This window comes from Solea senegalensis, linkage group LG11 (genome assembly GCF_019176455.1).
Source record: "Solea senegalensis isolate Sse05_10M linkage group LG11, IFAPA_SoseM_1, whole genome shotgun sequence".
Taxonomy (NCBI): Eukaryota; Metazoa; Chordata; class Actinopteri; order Pleuronectiformes; family Soleidae; genus Solea; species Solea senegalensis.
The window spans coordinates 25750474-25775834 of record NC_058031.1 but is presented as its reverse complement, the minus strand read 5'-3'; the positions used below and the strand labels follow the sequence as shown (position 1 = coordinate 25775834).

The 25361-nt window shown below is 43.5% G+C and overlaps 1 protein-coding gene across 2 annotated transcripts in view; it reads right to left on the bottom strand.

The window, feature by feature from the left end:
* Positions 1–25361, bottom strand: part of lamb2l (laminin, beta 2-like) — a 60373-nt gene that overhangs the window by 11089 nt on the left and 23923 nt on the right. For both annotated transcript variants that reach the window (XM_044038384.1, XM_044038385.1), the window contains exons 4-21: positions 21246–21381; positions 20782–20855; positions 16405–16593; positions 15827–15890; positions 15225–15427; positions 14731–14851; positions 13729–13917; positions 12518–12697; positions 12269–12381; positions 10920–10999; positions 10603–10759; positions 8127–8267; positions 7430–7591; positions 7025–7146; positions 3905–4025; positions 2826–3018; positions 2596–2739; positions 1048–1279 (exon numbers count right to left, since the gene is read on the bottom strand). In XM_044038384.1, coding sequence (XP_043894319.1) covers positions 1048–1279; positions 2596–2739; positions 2826–3018; positions 3905–4025; positions 7025–7146; positions 7430–7591; positions 8127–8267; positions 10603–10759; positions 10920–10999; positions 12269–12381; positions 12518–12697; positions 13729–13917; positions 14731–14851; positions 15225–15427; positions 15827–15890; positions 16405–16593; positions 20782–20855; positions 21246–21381 — 2621 coding nt within the window. The remainder of the gene's footprint in view (positions 1–1047; positions 1280–2595; positions 2740–2825; positions 3019–3904; positions 4026–7024; positions 7147–7429; positions 7592–8126; positions 8268–10602; positions 10760–10919; positions 11000–12268; positions 12382–12517; positions 12698–13728; positions 13918–14730; positions 14852–15224; positions 15428–15826; positions 15891–16404; positions 16594–20781; positions 20856–21245; positions 21382–25361) is intronic.

Below are 25361 nucleotides of genomic sequence, written 5' to 3'. Positions count from 1 at the left end.
AGGCGACAGAGAGGCGACAGAGAGGCGACATTGAGGCGATAGAGAGGCGACGCCAGGCGACAGAGAGGCGTCAGAGAGGTGACGGAAGGCGACAGAGGCGTCAGAGAAGTTAACATAGAGGCGACAGAGGCGACAGAAGCGTCAGAGGCGACAGAGAGGCGACAGAGAGGCGACATAGAGGCGACAGAGGCGACAGAGAGAAATCAGAGCAGAAGGCGAACAGAGGCGACATAGAGGCGACAGAGAGGCGACAGAGGCGAACAGAGGCGACAGAGGCGACATAGAGGCGACAGAGAGGCGACAGAGGCGACATAGAGCAGAGAGGCGTCAGAGGCGACATAGAGGCGAGCCAAGAGGTGTCAGAGGCGACAGAGAGAAGTCAGAGAGGTGACATAGAGGCGACAGAGGCGTCAGAGAGGCGACGAAACGACAGAGAGACGACAGAGAGACGTCAGAGACGACAGAGAGACAACAGAGAGACGAACAGAGACGAGCAGAACGACAGAGAGGCGTCAGAAGCGACGCCAGAGGCGTCAGAGGCGTCAGAAGAGAGAACAGCGCATAGAAGAGGCGACAGAGGCGATAGAGACGTCAGAGAGACGACATAGAGACGAAAGAGAGACGACAGAGAGGCGACAGAGAGACAACACAACTCTACAGTAGCTGAATAATATGTTTGCTGCTTTACCTAGCTGCTACAGGAAGTTTCTAATCTGCTCACTCTCCCCACACCAAAGTTTATAGAGAAAATCAGTGTTTTTAGCCCATGGTGACACAGTTGCTGCAGGTCTAAATCTGCCTTGTTTGACAAGTTGGTACGACTAGTGTTTCAAACACTGAAGTCCTAAAATGAAACATTTGAACTTAAAAATGGAGGCAGCAGTGGATCAACAACTCTTGAGTGCTGTAATCCAAAATCACGGATTTTCTTTGGTGTGGGAGTGTGCAGACGGTAACGTGATAAAGCAGCAAAGACATCATTTACTTAAGTGATGCACTAGACCTTCAACCACCAGTATGATAACCAGGGACAAACGTCAGCCTCACCGCTCACAGAAGTGTCCCGCTGTGTAGTCTCTACAGTCCGTACACTCCCCGGTGCCGGGGTCACAGACATCCGCGTGGCCGTTGCACTGACAGGGGCTGCAGCTGGGGAACCCCCACTGACCCGGCCGACAGTCACTGCACCTGCGTCCAGTGGCTCCGTCCCTGCACTGACACTGACCTGTGACTGGGTCACACTGGTGGCTCAGCGAGCCCTCGGGGTGGCAGTCGCAGGCTGGACAGGGCGGAGGAGGAGGAGGAGGTATTTGAAGGGTTATTCACTCATTGTACTCATAAATTGGCCACGCTATTGTGCAAACATAAAAACACAGGACATTAAATCAAAGGGAGGACGTAAAATAAGCCCTTTTTGTGCACTTTTTGTGACCACACAAAACAAAACACAACAAACAATGAAGAAAAATGGCATGTGGGGGCCACCGTAGTTCCCTGACAAGCTCTTTTTTGTTGAACGATTTTGAATGAATATCTAATTGTGATTATTTTGACTTTGCGGAAGTTGCGGAATCGGAATGGTACTTTATATATGAATTATTCTTATTTTCATTTGAATTACAAAATGATCACTGTGAATTTTTCATTTTGGGTCTGTTTTTACGAGATTTGTTTTTTTGGGTCTGTTTTTACGAGATTTGTTTTTTCGGGTCTGTTTTTACGAGATTTTTTTTGGTCTGTTTTTATGAGATCATTTTTTCCCCAGGTCTGTTTTTACAAGATTTTTGGTCTGATTTTATTTAGATTTAGTTTTACTAGATTTTTGGTCTGTTTTACGATTTTTTTTCCCAGGTCTGTTTTTAATGAGATTATTTTTTTCCCAGGTCTGTTTTACGAGATTTTTTGGTCTGTTTTTACTTAGATTTTGTTTTTACTTGTGATTTTTTAGTCTGTTTTCAAGATTATTTTTTTCCCCAGGTCTGTTATTACTTAAATTTGTTTTTCGGTCTGTTTTTATGAGATTTAGTTTGTCTGTTTTACTTTGGTATTGTTTTCTTTTAGATTTGTTTTTTTTCGGTCTGTTTTACTAGATTTTGTTTTACTAGATATATTTTGGTCTGTTTTACTTAGATATTTTTTTCCCAGGTCTGTTTTTACTTAGATTTGTTTTTTCCCGTTTTATAGATTTTGTTTTTACTTAGATTTTGTTTTTTACTTAGATTTTGCTTAGATTTTGGGGTCTGTTTTTACGAGATTTTTGTTGGGGTCTGTTTTTACAAGATTATTTTTTTCCAAGAACTGTTTTTATGAGATTTCTTTTTTGGGGGTCTGTTTTTACAAGATTTTTTTTTCGAGTCTTTGTTTAAGAGATTTTTTTCCCCCAGGTCTGTTTTTACGAGATTAGTTTTTTCGGGTCTGTTTTTACAAAAAAAATTTTTGGGTCTGTTTTTAAAATATTTTAGTTTTCGGGTCTGTTTTTACATAATATTACAGTTTTGATAACATTTTGATTAATTATTCAGCCCTGTTAGAGGTCACTAATTATTACACACTGGACCTTTAAAGTGACGTCACGTGATCACACAGTAAACTCACCAGTGCAGCCGCTCACTCCAAAGCCGAAGCTCCCCGGGACGCACTGGTCGCAGTGTTGACCCATCACGTTGGGTTTACAGCGACACTGACCTCCGACCCGTTCGCACTCACCACTGAGGGAACCCTGTGGGTCACACTGACACTCTGCAGAGGAAAACAGCAGCATTATTAGCATTTATTTTAAATAAAAACATACAGACGTTCTCCTCTCCTCACTCTTGTGTACGTACGCAGAGCGCCATCGTGAATGATGGACGAGATGCTGCAGATGAGTTTGGAGCACATCTCGGCCAGAGCGGGCATCGGTGTGATCATGAAGGAATCCAGACACATGTAGCGGATCATCTCCTCGCGCCTCTGCTCCGCCTCCGGCTCGTTACCCAGGAAACCAGGTAGCTCCGTGTATTTGGGGATCAAAACCAGCTATTTGGGTAAAAAAAAGAAAGAAAAAAAAAGAATAAATAAACAGTGCCATTTGTATGTGTATATTCTGCTGGATTCAAAAAGTCTGTGTTTCATCAGACAGATGAGGATTATTATGGGATAGTTATTGTAAATATTGCACAGCTAACAGTTAAAGATATGACTTTAACATCTTTAAATATGTGGGATTTTTACCATAAAGCCATAGAGAAGTTCAAATTGAATTTTAAAAAGTGATGAAAAAGTGCAGATTTGTGTCCACTGAGGACAGAAAATATGTTTGTGGCAGCTTTTTCCAACTAGAAATTTAAGTTTTGTGCCGCTTTTTAAACCCAGTCCCTCTCTGCATCAAAGCCCATTTTCACATCACAGCTCACAGGAGTTGTTGATCCGCCGTCACTAACTTTAAATGTGTTCTTTTGTTAATTTCGGTGTCCAGATTTACCTCCGTGACACAAACTGACCACACGAGGCAGCAGTAGACCAGCAGCAGTGAGCTAAAATCACTCATTTTATCTCTGGACTTTGATGAAATGACATTTAAAGTCAAGAAAAGGCTGCCTAACTATCTTTATGAAATCTGAAGAAGAGTTGGTCTGTATTTGGACGTCACGACCAACGTGGGGGTTAAGTGACTTGCCCAAGGACACACATAGACTTGGCCGGAGCTGGGAATCAAACCCACAATCCTCCAGTTGAAAGAACTTTTGATAATTAAGTAAATATCGTATACTTTAGCTTTTACTCAGGTTAGGTTGTAAAAGGTCAATGTCTGCCAAAGTCTATTTCTGGTGAGATACTGTGACAGATCACTACGAGAAGCAGACATGTCACGATTAGTTTCTCCAGTGACGGCTGGATAACGAGGGTGATAACTGTCACTCACCGAGTCGATGAGGATGAAGGCGGTCAGATGACGGTGCGAGACGCCGTGTCGCTGGAAGCGGATGGCGATCACGTATCGGTTGCTGGGCTCGAAGCAGAAGGGCCGCGGCGTCTGGATATATCTGTCAGAAACAGGAACAGGTTCAGTCACACGTGCCATGATTTGCTCTCGACAGGTTTCTCTATTTTCACTCTCTCTGTTTCTCGCCTTCCTTTCTTCCGCTGATGGGAACGACGCGTAGGAAAAAAAATCATCTTGTTTGAAATATGTGGCTTTCTTATGACATAGCGTAGTCAGTCATGTGTTGTCAAGTCATGGCTTCATGATCTCCATGTTCTCCATGATCTCTATGATCTCCATGTTCTCCATGATCTCCATGTTCTCCATGTTCTCCATGTTCTCAATGTTCTCCATGATCTCCATGATGTCTATGATCTCCATGATCTTTATTATCTCCATGATCTCCATGTTCTCCATGATTGCTGTTCTCCATGATCTCCAGATTCATGATGTTCTCCATGATCTCCATGATCTCCATGTTCTCCGGATCTTTATGATTCCATGTTCTCCTGATCTCCATGACTCCATGATCTCATGATCTCCATGATCTCCATGTTCTCCATGATCTTTATGATCTCCATGTTCTCCATGATCTCTATTATCTCCATGATCTCCATGATCTCCATGTTCTCATGATCTTTTTATCTCCATGTTCTCCGTGTTCTCCATGTTCTCCATGATCTCCATATATATTTTGAAGTTAATGGATGGTATAAAGAAACAGAATGGTATGACATAGTATGAGCTAACCAGCAAATAAAGTTGTTTTGGTTCAAATGGAAAACAATTAAAGTAACAGGCTAAAAGGGAGCATACGCCGTGTTTCCCCCAGGTGTAACGGTTCGGTACATATTGTTCCATTAGAAATAGTACCAAAACAACTGGCCCCAACTGTTCCATTTTTTTGGTACCCTCCCTTGGGGGTCGAGAAATGGTACAGTACAGTTGGAGCTAGACCCACAACAGTCTGCTGATTAGCAGACAGAAAAGTGTCAGTCCCTTGCGACTTGTGTTTCTTCAACGTCCGCAGTCTATTCTCATACAAAAGTCTATTCTCATACAAAACTTGACGTCTTGTTGAGACAAACGTGAGTGAGCCTGACTGAGGGCTTTACCGTTCCAAACCATGCTTGGATGAGGTTTGGCTGGAAAATTCCTTGGCTGACTGAGAAGGATTAATACCAGAGCAATAAAACTTGGCATGTATTAAATCCAACCTTTCCTGATACTAACTGCATCGTTTCCTTCCAGATAAACCCTCGCTTGATCGCTAATTGAGGACTAAGAATATCAGTACATTTTAGCCCCCAAGAACATGCTGACATAGTTGCTCCATTAGCGGATGATGCTCCAGCCTTATCAACTGTCTAATAATGGGCAGCTGAATTCACGGATGACAGCTGTTTGACTCTTAATCATGATAGTCAACGTTGTAAGCATCTCACAAGAAGGAGTAGGGAACATCTGCAGGACGAACTTGGAATGTCTAAGGTTTGTGAACAGCTGGTCATGTCACAGGAGAACAACAGGAGTGCAGATCCAGCTGAGTTTCCTGGATCCACCACCAAGACAGAGACAAAAACACAGTCCATGCAGTGGAAAGGCAAATGTTTTGACTATTGATGAAAGCTTCTATACCAAGGACATCCAGGAGCTGCAACACCAGTGGAAGAAGTCTGTAGAGCTCACAGGAGACTCTCATATACTTGGTTTAAGGACAGTAGTCCAGCTAAAGTCAGGACAAAACCAACCAAACCTAAACCAAGTGCACAGAGTTCGTCTCAAACAGACTGTGGTTTATTTTTTCTAACTCTGTAATTATCAGTAACCAAAACGCCTGGCATGGTATGACACAGACTTTGTGCCTCAGGCTTGCAGTGGAATAAGAATAGAAATATGAGTGTGTGGCTCACACACCCACACACACACACACACACACACTGAGAGCAACACAGGCCGGGACACGTTCAACAGATAACAATGGAATGATGACATTTTTATTTTTTTTCTCTTTCCCTGAGCTGTAAAACAAAACACAGGCCAGATCAACACCTGATACAAATCCTTCAGAGACAGGAACACACACACACCTAACAAAAGCCTTATCCCTTACCTTAACCATAATCAGTTAATGCCTAATCCTAACCTTAACTTCAAATCTTGGGCTTTAACTAGTTCCTCAGAAATGAGGTTCTGCCTCATTGAGACCAGGTTTTGGTCTCTGTGAGGACTACTGGTCCTGACAAGGTCAGTGTTTATGAGATAAGAAACACACGCGTGTACTCTCTGAATTGTTGTCTTCAGGCCACAGTTACTGTTCTTAGGAAAAACAGTTGAATAAACACCAGAACACTGTGACATGACTGACGCATGTGCTTGTATTTACAGTTTCAGTCCATTATTACTGACTTACATTCATTTCCCCACCATAACCATAACTACTACTGACCTAACCCTCACCCTCACTATAACCTCAACCTAACCACACAGCATGTCTTTACCTTAAAATGTAGTGGTATACATTATGGAGACGTGATGTTTGTCCCCATGAGGAAGACAAGTAATGCAATAATGTGAGTGTTGAAACGCATTGTCCTGATTCATTTGGACATGTCCAGACAAAGTGTTATCTCTCCTCCAGTTCACCCTTAGAACACAGAGCATTTAGGCTGATTGTTTCCATCACTATGTAAAAACAAATATACAGAGACAATAACAATGTGTGATATAGAGTGTCTAATATCCTCCTTTTTTCAACTATATAAACACACCGAAGCAAAAAGTACTGAAAACATTTTAAAATCAGATTGAATTTGTGAAATTTGCACTTACGTCAAAGTTCAAAGTTCGCTTGACTCATTTTTATGAACAGAAATAATTAATAATAACAACTTTCACTTAAGTAGAAGACGTGACCTATGAACACACACCCACCATCATGTCCATATAAGGAGTTGTGTGTTATTCCCACGGCAATTTACCAAAGGAGCACCTGCGGGCAGGGTTAATGCCTCACCACAAATCTTAGGCTTGTATACACACACACACACACTGTGGTACCTGCTGCGGTGTGGCAGTGTCACAGTGTAGATCTGTTCAGTCGGTAGAAGGTTTCCACAGCGGAGACTTGAGGGCAGCTGGACTGAGGAAATACTGACCATGGCCTCCCAGTCTTCTGTGGACTATACACACACACGCACACACACACACACACACGCACACACACACACAAACAAAGCTGAGTTCAGGAAAGCTTCAGTTAAAGCTACAGTAGACAGGATTCCTTTGACATTACTGATATTCAATGATAAACTTTCAGTTTAATGTAAATAAAACGACGTGAGATGGAATTTAACTTCTTCAGGATTTATCCTCTGACCTTTGAACCCACTGCACCTTAAACTCGACCATGAATAATTTTTTAACTCGTTAGTCTCACAGCTCACGTCCTCGGCGCTCACTGACCTCGGCTTCGTAGCGGATCATGATGTCATACTCCATGGCGTAGGGGACGTTGTCGACGGTGAACACCAGGCCAGCGCCGTCTTTGACCCGTGCAAACCCGGGTCCGGTCCACGTCACCATATGGCTCAGAGAGTGTTCCCTGTGGACGGTTCTCACGTCCGGCTGAGAGACACGAGAGAGAGACACAGTGAGACACAGTGAGACACAAGAGAGAGAGATACAGTGAGACACAAGAGAAAGAGACATAGTGAGACACATAGAGAGCAACACAGTGAGACACAGAGAGAGACACAGTGAGACAGAGAGAGACACACAGAGAGAGACACAGTGAGACACATAGAGAGCAACACAGAGAGAGAGAGACACAGTGAGACACAGAGAGAGAGAGACCCAGAGAGAGACAGGGAGAGACACACAGAGACACAGAAGTGAAGTTCTAATTATATAATGAGAGAATCACCACTAACTTAGTTCAACTTAAAGCAACACTATGTAACTTTTCCTCACTGTCACTGTGACATTTACGGTAAGTTAACGTTTGTGTTTTAAAAAGTTTATAATGTCTTTTCTGACATTCAAACACGTTCTTGTGATGCTTCTGTAATATTACATTTAGTCATGTGTGTAATGTTTTTGTCATGTAGTGAAAATAACTGTATTAACATAAATGAGTAAATGACTAAAATAAACATCTCACTGTTTGCTGAAGCTGGCGGATTCGTCTCAGCGCCGCTCGATGCTGCTGTGAGTCTGTGATGCGACGGTGACGCCGGTGACGCCTCAGCTGGTTACTGAGGTGTTCAACGCAGTCTGTCTCTGCCTGAGGACGGACTTTACCCTGAGAGGACAGAGGAGACAAGAGGAGGAGGGAGGACACAAGGAGAGAACAGATGAGAGAGGAGATACAAAGAGAAAAGAGTAGACAAGGAGAGAAGAGACGAGACAAGAAGAGGAGAGGGGAGAGGAGAGAGGACCCAAGGAGTGAAAAGAGTACACAAGGAGAGAAGAGATGAGACAAGAACAGGAGAGGGGAGAGGAGAGGGACCCAAGGAGTGAAAAGAGTAGACAAGGAGAGAAGAGATGAGACAAGAAGAGGGGGAGGGAGAGTACCCAAGGTGAAAAGAGTAGACAAGGAGAGAGATGAGACAAGAAGAAGTAGTAAATGAGTCAAGAGGTGGAGAGAGGACAGGAGAGAAGAGATGAGACAAGAAGAGGATAGGGGAGAGTAGAGAGGACCCAAGGAGTGAAAAGAGTAGACAAGGAGAGAAGAGATGAGACAAGAAGAGGAGGGAGAGGAGAGAGGCAATAAAAGAGGACACAACGAGAGAACAGATGAGACAAGAAGAGGAGGGGGAGAGGAGAGAGGACCCAAGGAGAGAAGAGAGGATAGAAGGAGAGGAGAGGGGAGAGGAGTGAGGACCCAAGAAAAGAACAGATGAGACAAGAAGAGGAAAGGGGAGAGGAGAGAAGAGAGGAGAAGGAGAGAAAAGAGTAGACAAGGAGAGGAGAGGGGTGAGGAGAGAGGAGATAAGGAGAGAACAGATGAGACAAGAAGAGGAGAGGAGAGAGGACCCAAGGAGAGAAAAGAGTAGACAAGGAGAGAAGAGATGAGACAAGAAGAGGAGGGGGGGTGAGGAAATGAGACAAGAGGTGGAAAGAGGACACAAGGAGAGCACACAGGAGAGAAGAAAGAGCAGGCAAGGAGAGAAGAGTGGAGACAAGGAGACGAAAAAGGAGAGTGGAGAGAGACACAAGGAGAGAAGATAGGTGAGAGGGTACATGGAGAGAAAACTATTTTTTAATGATTACATACAAAAAAACCACGTTTACAAACTACACACTCATACAACATGTCACATTGTATCACATTGTGTCACATTGTGTAACATTGTATCACATTGTGTAACATTGTGTCACATTGTGTAACATTGTGTCGAGGAAATTGTCATACACTTACGCCAGTATAGATTTTATTATGTGAGCCTTTAGTTCAGTGACTGAGATCAGATTTACTTTTACACTTTTATACACTTCAGCAAAACCTTCCACACAGTGACCATGAGACCATGAGACATGTTTGTGTGTCTCATGTCACGTCTTCACTTCACGTCCTGAAGTCAACAGTTTTTTTTGAACACATTCCTGTCACTGACTGTCTGAACTTGCCTGAAGGGCTGAATGGGGAAGTGGAGAGAGGCCGGAGAGGGAGAAGGAGCCTCGCCTCACCTCCTCCTCCCTCACTGGTGGGGAGGTGAAGATGGAAGAGACAGAAAGTGACAGAAAAAGGAAAGAATGTGAGACTGTGAGTCGATGGCAGAGGATAGAGAGGAGTTAGAGGGGCAGAGTGATTAGTCTGTGACAGCAGGAACAGGCTTGTCACAGTGTTTGGAGGGAGATCATCTTCATCACAGTGTCATCATGCATAATCCCCTAATCCCATGTGAACACAGTATGAGCTCAACACGCTGTGGATCCCACAAAAGTGATGAACATTTACCAGGGTCTTTGAATGCATCTCGTGAGCTACACACGCCGTAGAGAACCCTGAATTACTTTCACTTGTAGAAATTGTAGAATATTTGAATATTCAACAAATAATCAAATATTAAATTAGCTTCTTTTTTTCTAGAAACGCCCACATTTACTGGTTTAAAGCTGTAGTGCGTAACTTCAGGTAGTGCTGGTTAAGTCTTTCACCTCCATACACTTTCTGATAACAAGGGTTGATAATCCAGGGACACACAACTGCAGCATGGTCAGAATAACGTGGTGTCAACAGAAATATGGACATATGCTGTGTATGAAAATTACACTACATTATTTTATTATACTGACTAATCTCTTCATCATGTTTTATTGATTAAATGCAAATAAAATGGTGGAAAATATCGACAAGTGTTTCCCAAAAATCTGAATGTTACTGTTACAGAAGAGGAGCAAATAAACCAGAACATATTCATATTTAAGAAATGAACATAAATAAACATCAACAAAAGGCTCACCTAATAAAATGTATGCCTAGTTCAGTCAGTGCCATCTTTAAAAAATATGTTTATTGCTTAATCTTGACATAAAACATCGTTTTCTAGCTGCAAACTGAAGTTTGAGTCGCGCTGTTTCTCTCACACGCCACACTGATCTGCAGTGAACAGCGGGGGCGCTGCGGTTCTTACCGGCAGCACGGGGTCACCGGGCGAGTGTCCTGTGGCGTGTTCAGCCTCGTACTTGTAGAAGTCGAGCGGGGCGCAGAAGTATCCGGGCTGCACCTCAGAACACTGTCGACCCATCAGATGTCTCCTGCACTCACACTGGCCGCTCTCCATCATGCACCTGACGCGACAGGTCAAAGGTCAAAGTTTACAACGTACTTCTATAATATAAATATAATATGGTATTGTCTGTTTTTTTTTGTATATAAATATTTATATTTATGAAATGAAACAAACTCCTGCTCGTGTCACCGTCTCATAAATCAGGAGGATCGTCGTACCTGTTGTTGACGGCGCCACCGAAGTCACAGTCGCACGGTCGGCAGCCGGCCAGGTCGTTACTGAGCCCCCAGTATTCAGGCTGCAGCAGAGAAGGAAGAAGTGTCAGGAGTCACAACAACAACAACAACAACAACAACAACAACAACAACAACAACATCAACACAGGGTTTAAGGACTTTCCAGGACCAACGCCCCAAGACTGAATGTGCTGACACGGCTTAAGATGTGGAGGGCAGTGGACAGTGTCCACAAGACCATTAAGTAATGATGTCTCCTTGTTTGTCCAAGCAACAGCAGGTGATATGAGATATGAGAGACATTTACCTCAATATCAACTGCACTGACACAAAACTCAAGCACTTTCAATGACAACATGTCTATTTAGGACCATTTTCAAAAACTTTCAAGGACCTTTTATTCTTTTTTTTCTTTAATTTAGGGCTAAGATTTGAGTTACAGTTATGGTTAAGGTTCATGTTAGGCATTAACTAGTTAGGGTTAAGGCTCATGTTAGGCATGAACTAGTTATGGTTAAGGTTCATGTTAGGCATTAACTAGTTAGGGTTAAGGGTCATGTTGCATTAAGTTAGTTAGGTTAAGGCTCATGTTAGGTTATTAGGCTCATGTTAGGCATTAACTAGTTAGTTAGGTTAAGGCTCATGTTAGGCATTAACTAGTTATGGTTAATGTTAGGCATTAACTTAGTTAGGGTTATGGTTAAGGCTCATGTTAGGCATTAACTAGTTATGGTTAAGGTTCATGTTAGGCATTAACTAGTTATGGTTAAGGCTCATGTTAGGCATTAACTAGTTAGGGTTAGGGTTAAGGCTCATGTTAGGCATTAACTAGTTATGGTTAAGGTTCATGTTAGGTATTAACTAGTTAGGTTAGGTTAATGTTAGGCATTAACTAGTTAGGTTAAGGCTCATGTTAGGCATTAACTAGTTAGGGTTAGGGTTAAGGCATGTTAGGCATTAACTAGTTAGGGTTAAGGCTCATGTTAGGCATTAACTAGTTTGGGTTATGGTTAAGGTTCATGTGAGGCATTAACTAGTTAGGGTTAGGTTTAAGGCATGTTAGGCATTAACTAGTTATGGTTATGGTTAAGGTTCATGTTAGGCATTAACTAGTCAGGGTTAAGGCTCATGTTAGGCATTAACTAGTTATGGTTAAGGCTCATGTTAGGCATTAACTAGTTATGGTTATGGTTATGGTTATGGTTCGGGATAATGCTTTCATTAGTCCAAATGAATGGAAGTGAAAGTTTTCCGTCTCAGAGCAGAGAATGATTTGAAAGCTCAACAACTTTCTTTTAGATAATCCCAGGATTAAAGGAGCGGTCACTCACCAGACACCGGTCACAGTAACGACCAGTGACGTATCGTTTGCAGGAACAGTCTCCGCTGATCTGATCACAGGGAGCTCCCATCATTATGATGCCACGAGGGTCGCAGTTACACGCTGTGGGAGGAGCACACACACACACACACACACACACACACAGGCACAATGGTCAGCCTGATACGGGTTTGTGTAGCTTGCTGTGGGTCCACTGGTGCTACACGCCCCGCAGATTGAGAACCATGGGTGTACGTACGTTGGCAGCCCAGCAGGTCGTTGTAGCTGAGTCCGTAATGTCCCTCCTTGCAGTCGTCGCAGCGCGTTCCTTTCACGTTAGCTTTGCAGCGACACTGTCCTGAGATCATGCCCATCTCTGGGTCCGTGTGACTGTCACACACGCCTCCTTCCAGCGAGCCCACGGGGTCACAGTCGCACGCTGGAGGTCAGAGGGAGAGTGGGAAACTGTACATTACACGTATGTACATTTGTACAAATACACAAATACACAGTCACATATTCATCATCTTCTTCTTCTTCCGACAAAAGTTTGTACGCGTCCAATATCGAAATGTGCACTTTGAGCGCTGTGTGCTATGGCTTTGCTAAGCGTTTCGAGTAACCATGGTGACAAAAACTGCAAAAAAATGCGAATAATTTCCACATACACATGAATGGGAAATGGTCCCAGCCCAATGTGGAGCCTCGCGGTGTGGTCATAAGACTTGAGACTTTTCTCACCGAAATCTAAGTTTTGACACATATTACACTTTTTATACAATCGCAGTTTAAGTTTTGTACTTTTTTTTTGTACATTTTCAGGTTTTAGGGGGTGCAGTGGCTCAGTGGTTAAGACCGGTCCCTGTGTGAGAAAAGACATCTTGGACGCATGTTCGACTCCACCCCTGACTGATTGTACTCTATTCCACTGTAAGTCACTTTGGATAAAAGCGTGTACTAAACGACATGTAATGTAATTTTAGAATGATTGTGTGTGAACCTTCACAGTTTTATTTACATAACAACGTTGCTGTGGTTGTCGTCTAACCCTGTGCGTTGTTTTCATTTTCATATGATTTGCAGTTTTTCTTAAAATAACTGAAAAGCACCGAGTGTTTTTTAAATGAAGCTGAGGGTGACAGGGTGAACTGTCATTTCTCTGTCATTGACACAGATTTGAATGTGGGAGCTGCTGAAACCTCGTGACGTCACACACCAAACATTTACTCTCGATCATCCACCGTTCTTGAAATAGGACAACTTTAAAACGTGCTGTTTACTCTGTCTTTCACCCATTTTGGACAGTTAGAGACAGGTGTTTGGAAGGAGGAGGGGGAACAGGGAGGGGGGAGGGGCTTGTGAGTTTACTACTACTTTGTCTGAATACTTTAAAGGTTGCATCCCCCCAAAGCGGCAGCAAGAATCAGGATCATAATGTTCTGGTTAATAAATGAATGAAATGAAACTCACCGACGCAGACTCGCGGGTCTCTGACGTCCTTGAAAGGATCTTTGTAGTAGAAAGGTTTGCACGTGTCACAGCTGCGGCCGACGGTGTTGTGCTGACAGTTGTCACACACGCCGCCGCTGACGTTCCCCGTGGACAAGAACACCGCCATGTCGAAGTGACACTGGTTTGAGTGGCTGTTACAGTTACACTCTGCACGAAACAAGACACAAGATCTCTTTATTACTCTGCAGATAACGCTAATTCACCCATATCTTAAATTATAACTGACATCAATGATATCAATGGATTGAATATTTTCAGGGAATATTTATGCAAACAGTCGCGCATAACAATATCTATCCTGTTCTGTCCAAGATTGTCCTGAAATCACACTAAAACATACACAAATATAGAAAGATTTGTAAAGAAATGACATTAATGTGAAGAATATCCACAATTTTCAGTCAAATGGGAAAGAATATTATTACTAGTATCTTTACTACAGCACACACTGGACAGAATGTCTGGGACAGATGTTGGACATTTGCAAGGACACATGTTATTTACTACAGGTTTATTAACCCATTTAAAATAGTAATTCAGGTTCCTGGAGGCCAAAAAAAACTTTTTCATACTTATTTTTCATGATAAATGTCAGAAAATGTGAGATTTCTCCGACTTTTGTTCCAGAGTGAAAACATTTTAAAATGTAAAATCCAACTATTATTGATACAATATACTGATTGATATTGAAGAAAAAATATGTTGTGAAATACAATTACTGAATTAAAACAAACTTTTATGACCTTATGATGTTAAGAATTTATCCACTGATGTTTATGTCACTGTTAGACACCATTTTATAGCAGGAAACTGAAGTTTGTAACCCTCACTCTCTCCTGCACCAAATCCCATTGAGAACATCATCGTTTTTAGCTCCTGTTTACAAACTAACACAGACTTCAGTTTGTTTTTATGAGCTTTCATTTCGTGTGTGTGTGTGTGTGTGTGTGTGTGTTTGACCTCTGCACGTGTGTGGGTTTTCTGCCTCTGCTGGTCTCCACGGCAGGTCGTTGTGGAAGTCTTGGCAGCGCTCACAGTTCAGGCCCTCAGTGTTGTGTTTGCAGACACAGCGACCGTGGATCTGAACACAGCAAGAACGATGCAGTTAGATGCAGAAATTTGAGAAGCATCATTATTTTCTGTCGCTATTCTTCTCCGTATTCTGCCACATCACGATGTTGATAGAAAGGTAAACATCGTAAATAGATATGTAGACGCACAACTCTCCACACACCAAAGTCCATAGAGAAAACCACAAGTGACACAAACTTGCCAGAAGTGGCAGCAACACAACAACAACACAACAGCAGCTCTTATTCCTGTGTGAGCTGAAAACACTGGTTTCTCTATGGACTTCGGTGCAGGAGTGAACCGTTGATCAAACTTCCGTCTAACAGCAGAATACAAGTCCTTCCATCATCCTAGACTTAAGCGCTCATGTCCAAAGAACTGACCATGCCGAGCTCGCGGGCGTCGACCCCTGGCACCGGAGCGCACTCGGAGGCGTGACCGTAGCAGAAGCAGCTCCCTCTGACCACCAGCTCGTAGAGGGCGTAGTAATATTTCTGCAGGACGTCGAAGCGTCGGTCCAGCAGGTCGTCGCCCAGAGTGTTGAGCTTGGTGAAGTTGATGCGCAGGTTGGTGATTCGTAAGAGTTCTGTGGCGGTGAAGGAAGGAACGGGGGAGAGATTTTGTGTCATTGAACCATTTTGGGGCAGATTCTGCTAAAGCAGAGGTCGCAAACTTGTGCGATCTCCCCACCGATCAATTACATGTCACCCGCCACTTAATATCAAACTAGTTTTTCTCACTTATAGATCCATTTTTGCACCTTAAATATGGTTTTATCTTTATTTTTTGGACTTTTTTAGTTGGCTGACCCCTCCAGACCAGACTAGATGCTCATTGGTCATTTGAGTTTGAGAACCCCAGCCCTAACGTCTCCTTTTAACATTAATATAATCACAGAATGATCAGGAAAACCTTGATCCTCCATCTGGTAATATCACGGTGATAGAAAAGCACTGAAACACAGAGTTTGAATGCTTTCACTGACCTTGAATGTCCAGGCTGTAGGGGTCTTTCACGTGAATGGCAGGATCCAAAACTTTATAAATAACCTTGAATAGGAAAACAGGATTATTATTCAACAGGAGAAACTGACAGAGAAAGAAAATCCTATTCGATTCTGGGGATAAAAGACATTTACTGGCAGCTCACGCTCACACCAGAGTCCATAGAGAAAATCAAGGATTTTAGCTCACAGTGACACAGGAGCTGCTGCTCTACTGCTGCCTCGTTTGGTAAGTTTGTGTCACTACATTTAATCTGAATTAAGGTTTTCAAACACATAAGTCACCAAATAACATATTTACACTAACTGATGGAGGCAGCAGAGAAGGAACAAATCCTGAACGCTGAGAAGTAAAATCGTGATTTTCTCTATGGACTTTGGTGCAGGTGCGTGAGCAGTTTACAGAGCAACAAAAAGTCCAGTTTCTGGTCAGAAAAGTCTGTCTAACAGCAAAATTAAGCATATTATCGAATATGTGCAGACATGACAAGACGCCCTTATACGACTCAACGCAGATCTGAAAGTTTTGTCTGATAATTTGTGCATTTGTGATCGTTTACCTCTCCATTCGTAGAAGGCTCAATGTCGGAGTAGCGCTCTTCGCAGATGATGTCGTTGATGTGATGCAGGCCGTTGGCGGCGATGCCGGGAAACATCCTGGTGCAGTTAGAGGCAAAGTAACGGTAAGGGCGCCACGTGCGGCCAAAGTCAGCTGACCGCTCGATGATCATCGCCGCGGGGCGGAAAGTCTGAGGAGGAGGACAGAGACACAAAGACACAGAGAGACAGAGACACACAGACACAGTCACAGAGACACAGTCAGAGACACAGACACAGAGACGGAACAGAAATCACATCAGGATTACAGGAGAAGATTCAGCCATGTTTGCTTCATTCATAATAATAATCTGATGATGATGGATTAATGTCGGATAATTGCCGCTGTGTCCAAAACAAACACAGATGCAGACAGACAGGTGAGCACCTGGGCTGGAAAAATACACATTCAAATATAAAAGAAGTTTGTATCTTTGAAGTGTTTGATCTTTGTTCACTTTGTGTAAACTGTGGTCGCAGCAGAATCCTCTTTTACAGTGAAATTAGCGAGTATATACAGGTTGTTTTTAGACATGAGTGAGAAAGCGCTCACATTTGTAACCAGTGTTTGAGCTTCAAACCTGGGAGCTGCTCAGACGACTGAAGTTGCTGCAGCTTCACTGAATTAATTCATGCTTTCATCGACAAAAAACAGTTCAGTTCATTAATCTTTACTGTTTTCCATTTACCAATTTTACAAAATGAAAAAAAAATGACGAAAAAAGGAGCAGGAAGAAGAAAAATCTTAAAACAACCTTAAATCTCTCTATTGGATCTCTTTATTAATACAAGAAGCCTTTTGCTTCTTGGAGTGCAAGAAGCAAAAGGCGGAAAAAAGATTCTGACCCCACCAGTTTCCAGGAGGCAACAAGAAATCAAGTGCCTCGTTCAAGAAACGAGACAGCTTAGGAAACAGTGGGAAAGGCTTTGGATTTGGAAAAGGGGGCCATTAAGGCACTTCAGGCCGACATCAAAACTCGGTTGGCATCCCTCCGTAGAGCAGAGAATCTGCGGAAACTCAGAAGAAAGAGAGAACAAACAAGAGCTTGGTTCTACAAAGATCCCTTGAAGTTCCTTAAAAGTCTCTTCACAAAAGAAAAAAGTGGAACACTAACAACAAAAAAAGACCTAGAGGAGCACCTTAGAATTACAAACTTGGACTCAAAACAACATGAACACCTGGCTATTCCATCAGATATCCCACCCATTGAACCCCCAGAATATCACTTTGAGACCAGCCCTCCGACCTGGAAAGAGGTGGAAAACACAGTTCGTCGAGCAAGGACAGCATCGGCCCCGGGTCCAAATGGAGTCCCATACAAGGTGTACAAGAACGCACCAGAGATTCCTTGAGTCTTGAGATTCCTTTGGAAGCTCATGAGAACGGCTTGGCAAAAGAAGACAATACCCAAGGTGTGGCGTAGGGCAGGTGGAGTCCTGATTCCTCAAGAGAAGGATGCAGTGAACATCAGCCATCTGCCCAATCTCCCTTCCGAATGTTGAGGGTAAAATCTTTTTCAGCGTCATTACCCAGAGGATGACGGAGTACTTAAAAAGAAACGGGTACATCGATACATCTGTACAGAAGGCAGGAATATCAGGGTTCTCTGGCCTCAAAATGGGTTGTTGTTGGACAGCGAGTTGACTCTAACGCCTGTCGCCTTCCCCCACTCAGAGCATACATGGACGACATTACAACACTGACCACCACTGTCCCATACACCAGAAGATTGCTCAGAAAACTTGAGGAGAACATCAGCTAGGCCCATATGAAGATCAAACCATCCAAGTCACGCAGCATCTCTATCGTGAAGGGAGTACTCTCGGACCTGAAATTCTTCATAGGAGATGACTCAATCCCAACAGTTGCTGAGCAGCCAGTAAAAAGCCTTGGAAGGTGGTATTCAATTCAAGCCTGAAGGACAAAGACCAGGTGCAACAGCTGCACAAAGACATCAGTGGTAGCTTGCAGGCCATCGACAAAACCCTGCTTCCTGAAAAGTGTCTACAGTTTGGTTTTCTACCGTGGGTGCTGTGGTCCCTAGATGAGTCACAGGGTATTTGAAGAAGTGGCTGGGACTTCCACGGTGCCTTAGCACCATAGGCCTCTATGGCGATAGCGTCCTCAAGCTGCCCCTCACCAGTTAAGTGTGCGAAAAACAGGCTCCAGATGACACTGAATGAATCTCGAGACCCAGTGGTGAGCAAAAACGCACCAACCTTGACTACTTGAGGCCAGAAAAAGAGGCAACAGCAGCTCTCAGACATAATGACATTGTCTGTCATGTTCAGCAAGGAAGAGGAGGCCTTGGGCTAACACCTAAACGTACTGCCTGGAGTAAAGTCACCACACCAGAGCGGCGTAAAATGGTGGCGCAGGAAGTATGACATCAGGAGGAAGCTGCAAGGTGGACCAAGGCAGTCTTCCTTGCCAAACAGGGACAGTGGACTCGAGAGAGAGTGGAAGCAAGGCGTTTGAGCTTTTCCATCAGAGCAACATTTGACGTCCTTCCAACACCAGTCAATCTTCACCAGTGGTATAGTGAAGACCCACTTGGCGTCACAACCAAGTCCTTAAAAGCCTTGCCCTACCACCACTATCACATCACTTCCGGATGAACTTTGTTCCTGGAAAATAACATTATAACACCCCCTTAAACCTTAAACCACTGAAGAGCTGCCCTACATCATCAGAGCGAGACCAGCTGCACTTGGCCCACAATTGGAAAATGCTAGTTGACCTTGGCCGGCAACTGGTGTTTCCTCTGGAGATCGCAACGACTACCCTTAGACCTGACATGGTGCTCTGGTCCCACTCACTCAAAAAGGTCTATATCATTGAGCTCACAGTACCCTGGGAGGACTACATGGATGAGGCATATGAGCGAAAACACCTGCGCTACTCCAATCTAGCTGCTGATGCAGGGCTTCATGGCTGGAACACAGAGGTCCGTCCAGAGGAGGTGGGCTGCAGAGGGTTTGTGGCAACATCTACAACCAAAATGCTTAAAGACTTAGGAATTAAGGGCCAGAGCCAGCAGTCGGTAAGCAGAGCTGTAGCGGAGGCGGCAGTCAGTGGCTCTGGATGAAGAAGAAAGACCCCAGCTGGGCCCCGAAGTGAGAGGGACATGCGGTCAACAATGCTTCACTCAGGGAGAGTGACACCCCTGTCGTGCATAGTCCCATGGGATGTTGGGGAACGCAAACATAAGTGGGACACCACCTACTGTATGCTGGCCGCCTTTGGTGAGAGTGTATAGTGGCCGAAACACTCTGTGAACCAAAGGTAAACACTACTGATGATGCGTTCCCAACAGCGGTACCAAACGATGCGTGCCCAACATTTTATGAAACTCATCTTCAACATCAACAACACCTCAAACAACGCCACTTCCTCTTCTCTCATTAACAATCAACACAAAACCCATGGTCATAGGCGCCAATTTATATTTTTGCCCTTGGGTGCCCAAATTATATAAATACCATCATATAAAGATCATATAATTCTAGCTATACGGGGGTGGCGTGCTCACTGCTTCTGAACACCTGATTTCACAAAGAATGTCTTTGTTTTCTAATTCATGCTATATAACAAGATTAAACTGAGTGACACGGTCTCTGTCGATGGATCACGCTGCACCTGTACACACACACCGCAGTAACCAGCAGGACGCTAAGTAAAGGAATCCCATCATTTTCTTTTGTTCATGAACTCTTGGAAATGCTTGCACCAAGGACAATAACATCTCATCCTGTGTTCTTGGAATCTGAATAACAGTGTGCGGCTGAGAAATTAAAGTTTCCTGCTTAGACTTCACACAATATTTGACTTTTTCTGCCTTTTGTCTTCCATTGAAAAAGGACAGAATATGAACTGATGCAGAAAACAGACAATCGTTGAAGACGGCTTCATTGGGAATGCTGAGTCCTGTTTTCCCTGTTTTCCCTGTTTTCCCTGTTTTTGCCGCCAGTCACTCCTCCGACACTCTCAAAGTTTTCTGCCATTTTCTTCCATTGAAAATAAACGGTGATAAACGTTCATCTCCCTGAGATCTGACTTGGGGGCGGGGCTAGAGAGCCCAGACCACAGCAGTGAACTCAATGAGCCCGGTCTCACATGGAGTCAGATCTGTAGGCAGGTTACCACGGCAACCAGGGTAAATTAAGCACTGTTGTATGGTCTTTTAAAAAGAAACAGACAGGAGACAGGTTTATTCTATTCTATGATTTAAATGTTGCACAAAACATACAATTATTTGACAAAATTCATGTAATTGTCACATTGAGGATTTTGAGGACAAAGAATGTTTTAATGTGTGTGTGTGTGTGTGTGTGTGTACCTTAAACTTCATGATGAGGTGAGTGAAGTGGAATTCAGCCTCCAGGTTCAGTCTGATGCTCACAGTCTCCAGTCCTGTGGAGGAAGTGACTGTCAGTCAGCTTCAGTGTATCATAGTCTCATCCCCTGCTGTCACTCTCTGCTTGATGCTTGACTGTAGACATTGTCTGTCTCCACTTTAAGGGTTTTTAAACACTTTACAAAGGCTCACCTGATGAAATCTATATTATATTAGTAATATGTCCCCATGTTAATCTCACCATTAGACAAGTCCATTGAGTAAAACAGTGATTTTACTGTCACATCACACAGTTGTTGATCCACAGCTGCCTCCACGAGTAACTTTAAATGTATTATTCTGTAACTTTGGTGTTTGAAATCCTTCTTACAGATTGACCTCAGTGACACAAAGTGACCACACGAGGCAGCAGTGGAGCAGCAGCGCACACACACACACGCACACACCGTTGACAGACTGCCACCAGGTGTTGTCTCCGTTCCTGTCCATGAGGTAGATGACGTTTTCGATGCGATGGCTGTTTCTGTGGTGGTAGGAGTCGTAGCGGTGCACCGAGTTACACTCGAAGCATTTGTCTGACTCCTGTTCAGGGAAATAAACACTTGTTTTAGTCATGATGATAAAAAATAAATGTTGTTGTTGTCTTGTTACTGATATTGTCTGTGATGTTTAGTCTGCTATTCAGCTAACTCTGGTATAGACCTGGTTCTGTACATGGTCCCTGTCAACTTAACTAATAAACTAAAATAAACTAAGTGGAAAACAATAATAGCAATAGAGCCATTTTCATCTTCTGCTTTCCTGTTTCTGCCGTTCAGTTTAGTTTAGTCAAGACTTGTCCTTTTTCTACTTGAACCTTCTGATTATTGTTATTTTTTAACGTTTTTTTGTTTCGTCTGTGTTGTCGACAATAAACCAGGACAGAAAAATCCATGAAACCAGACAAAGTAGAGAAGAAGAGTGTGGAGGCAAAGAGCCTGGGAAAGAACGCAGTGAGAGAGAGAGAGAGAAGTTTAAAGAAAGGTGAGATACATGTGAATAACGCAGTGAAGAGCTCTGAGAGACCAGAGAGGGGGGCCCACAGAGAGGGGGGCCCACAGGGAGGGGGGCCCACAGGGAGGGGGAGCTGGCACAGACAAACACTGTGGATTCCAGGGCCAGTTTTTTCTTAATTAGGCCGTCGTCAGGGAGATTAAGCAGCTGACAACGACGCGGCCGTGGAAGTGACTCGACCGAGACGTGAGAAGTGTGCTGGATCAAACCAGCCACCAGTGAACCCTGACCACTGTGTGTTTCCTTCAACACGGCATGAATGTGTCCATCATCACCCCCGTGAGCACCATGACTCATGTCCTCCCTGTCCTCCCTGTCCATACTGTGTATATCATCATGTCCACGTCCAGCGGACAGTCGGGCTGAACCATTAATACAAGTTTAATTAATACAACGCAGCCTGCTGTGATTTTCAAATCGCAAGGAAGCCCAAAATGTGTCAAACGACCATTTACTATATTCTGTATTCTATCGATATTCTACAGGAAATCATTTGAAATACGCTATTTAAAGCAAAATGACAATAACCATGTAAAAATGACCATTCCAAAAAAAAAATCTTATTTATTTATTATTATAATTATTATTATTACTTTTTTCTCCTTAAGTAGGTATATGTGTGTGTGTGTGTGTGTGTGTGTGTGTGTGTGTTGTTTGTCCTCGTCCTGACCTGAAGTGGGTTTGTGGGCGGGTAGATGGAGATGGTTCTAGAGCGGCTCACTGTTTTATAATTGTATTGTTTTTGCCTTTTGTAAAATCTAAATAAAAAAAACGCAATTTGATTGATTATTAATTCAAGAAAAGAATTATGTAATATATGATCCTGGTTATTTTAGGCTCTGAATAAAGTCTAGAGGCAGAGGTGATTCTTACGTAGGAAAGGTTTTACATGATTATGCAGCTAGAGTTCACTAAAGATACTGTGTGGTACATTTCCACATGAATGAAATAGTCTATAACAAAAGCTTCATTAAAGTGGAAATTAAGTGGAACTAGAAAATAAGAAAGTTTGAGTTTAAGTGGTTTTCACTGTTCGGCAGCAACTCCTTCAACTGTAGAATGTATTTATAAAAGCACTTTACATTTCTAAAGCACTGTAATCACAGATGTACTGTAGCACGTTTAGGACACACAATGAAGTCCAGACACGGATCAAATGCAAAAATCTTTTCCTGCCAGGTATAACGGCCGCGTGACAACAACCTCTCACTGGGTTTTTCATTTCACAAGTCCACGAGAAAACTTTGACCATACTTTATTTTTGAGAGACCTGAAAGAAATCTTAAAACCCTGCGTTCTTGTGTGATGTCATAGCTCCATCTCTCTCTTGCACTTACATCTTCAGCGATTCACCTTTCCTCGGTTTATTCCGTCATTATTATTCAAATAAAGCTGAAATATCACGCGGCGCCCTCATTTGATCGAACGCCGCGGCCAAGGTAAGTCCGTGTTATTGTCATTAGCCTTAGTCAGTTTTACATGAGTAATTATAACCAGAGCTTTTTAGTAATTTTAGTCCGACAATGTCAGTAGAGATTACGGCAGTTTTGACGCTGAGTAAAAAGCTCCAGAAAAGAACGCTAATCCTGTGCGAATAGACCATCATTATTACATCACTCCACCTCCCCATGTAAAACTAATCCCGTCAGAATAGGCCTATTGCCTGGAACTTCTTTAACTCTAACCTCACTAACACTTTTGCCTAATTGAATTGAAACATACCGGTTGCGGATCTCTTCTCCAGCTGGGAGCGGTACATTAGCGGTACATTAGCGGTACATTAGCGGTACATTCATGACGTGAATTGTGTTGGCCGTGCGTGGACAGCGTGAACTGAACTTCCGCCTCACCAGTAGGTGGAGCATAACGCTCACTCACCAAGCAGAGAAAACACTCTGACAACAGAAGAAGTCGTCGCTAAGGACAATCATCCGAGCCTCGGACCGGCGGACCTTTCAGCTGTGAGCCGCTAGAACCAGAACTGTCCGAGGGAGCTGTAGCATCGTTCTCTTCTTCTTTGGTGGGAATGCGTCTCGTAAACCCAGCGACCAGACTTATACTGCCGCCTGATGGTGAAGTCAGACACTACAGGACCCTGATGCACGAGTATACCAGGGTCTGAGACCAAGTCGACGTACGTCAAGCACCGCGTCAGCGATGAAACAGTAGGCGTCGTCGTAAACGCGACAACAATCATCTGAATCTCAACATGGTTCCAAGGACCGCGTGGAAACCCTGAATTCTGGAGTCAAACAGACCAAACCTGAGGCCCTTTAAGGTCCAGACAGCATCTCTGACAATGCACTGCTTCTCCTGAGAGGTAAGGAAAGGTAAAGAAAGAAAACTGCGCCTGAAAGGCAAGCAAACGTAATCCGATCTGACGAGGAACAAAAGCAACAGCGTAGAAGAACCTGTGTCTTCCACGAATGACGGATGGACGTCTTGACGTGCAAATGCTTGGTGTGGGCCCCTCATGTGGCTTCTGACAGAGCAGCGAGCGTCCACACACCTGCGTCTGTTATTACCACCAAACCCTGTCCACGGCGAGGGGGAGTGGAGGGGGAGGGGAGGGGAGGGGGAGCGGAGGTGGAGGGCCTCCCACCAATCAAACTGTGTCAATCATGTTCACCTGAATGTTGACACTGTTGGACGTTCCTGTCCTGAGGACATGGAGGTGCAGGTCCACGCACGCCTGTGCACACACACACACACACACACACACGTACTCTATGCTGAAGCTTAAAGCAATCGTCTCTTGCTGGTTGTTTAAAAAACGGTTCATCTTATTTCTTGGAATTCTCTTCACGTCCTGATCACCATGACAAGTTGGCAGAAGAGAGAAAAAGAGGAATTCCAGAGTCACTTTCTCTATCATTTATCTTCATCAATCTTTCTTCTTTTTATTTTTCACATTGCATTTCAAAAGAGAACATGTCGGCTTCTTTATCTCGTCACTGAAAAGTGATGTTCCTGTAACACTCACTGACTCACTCTGCTCGCACCAAAGTCCAGAGAGAAAACCAGAGATTTTAGCTTGTTTGTGTCGCTGAGATTATTAATCCCGACATTAGAAAGTAACACATGTGAAGTGCAGCAGTGCATCAACAAATCGCTGGTTTTCTCTGTGGACTTTGGTGCAGGGAGTAACAAAGATGAAGGTGCGGCAGAAAACAATAACGGACAGATGAACAAATGAAGATGGAGGAGGGTAAAGTGAGACATGAAGGCAGATGACAGCATTAAAAAGAGCGAACAAACATGTCGACACACTTTTCTTTGGCGACTCAGTGTCATTGTAGTATTATACAGGGCTGCAAATAATGATCATTTTCATAATCGATTAATCTGTCTGATTATTGTCTGGATTAATTGTTTTATGCATAAAATATAATAAAGTTTTGTGTGTTTCTCAAACGTCGAAATGAATGACTTTCAATGAGTTCTTTGTTATATTGAGCGAAGAAAGCAGAAAATGAGGAGAAAAGAAAACTCTTAAAAACTCTAATGGA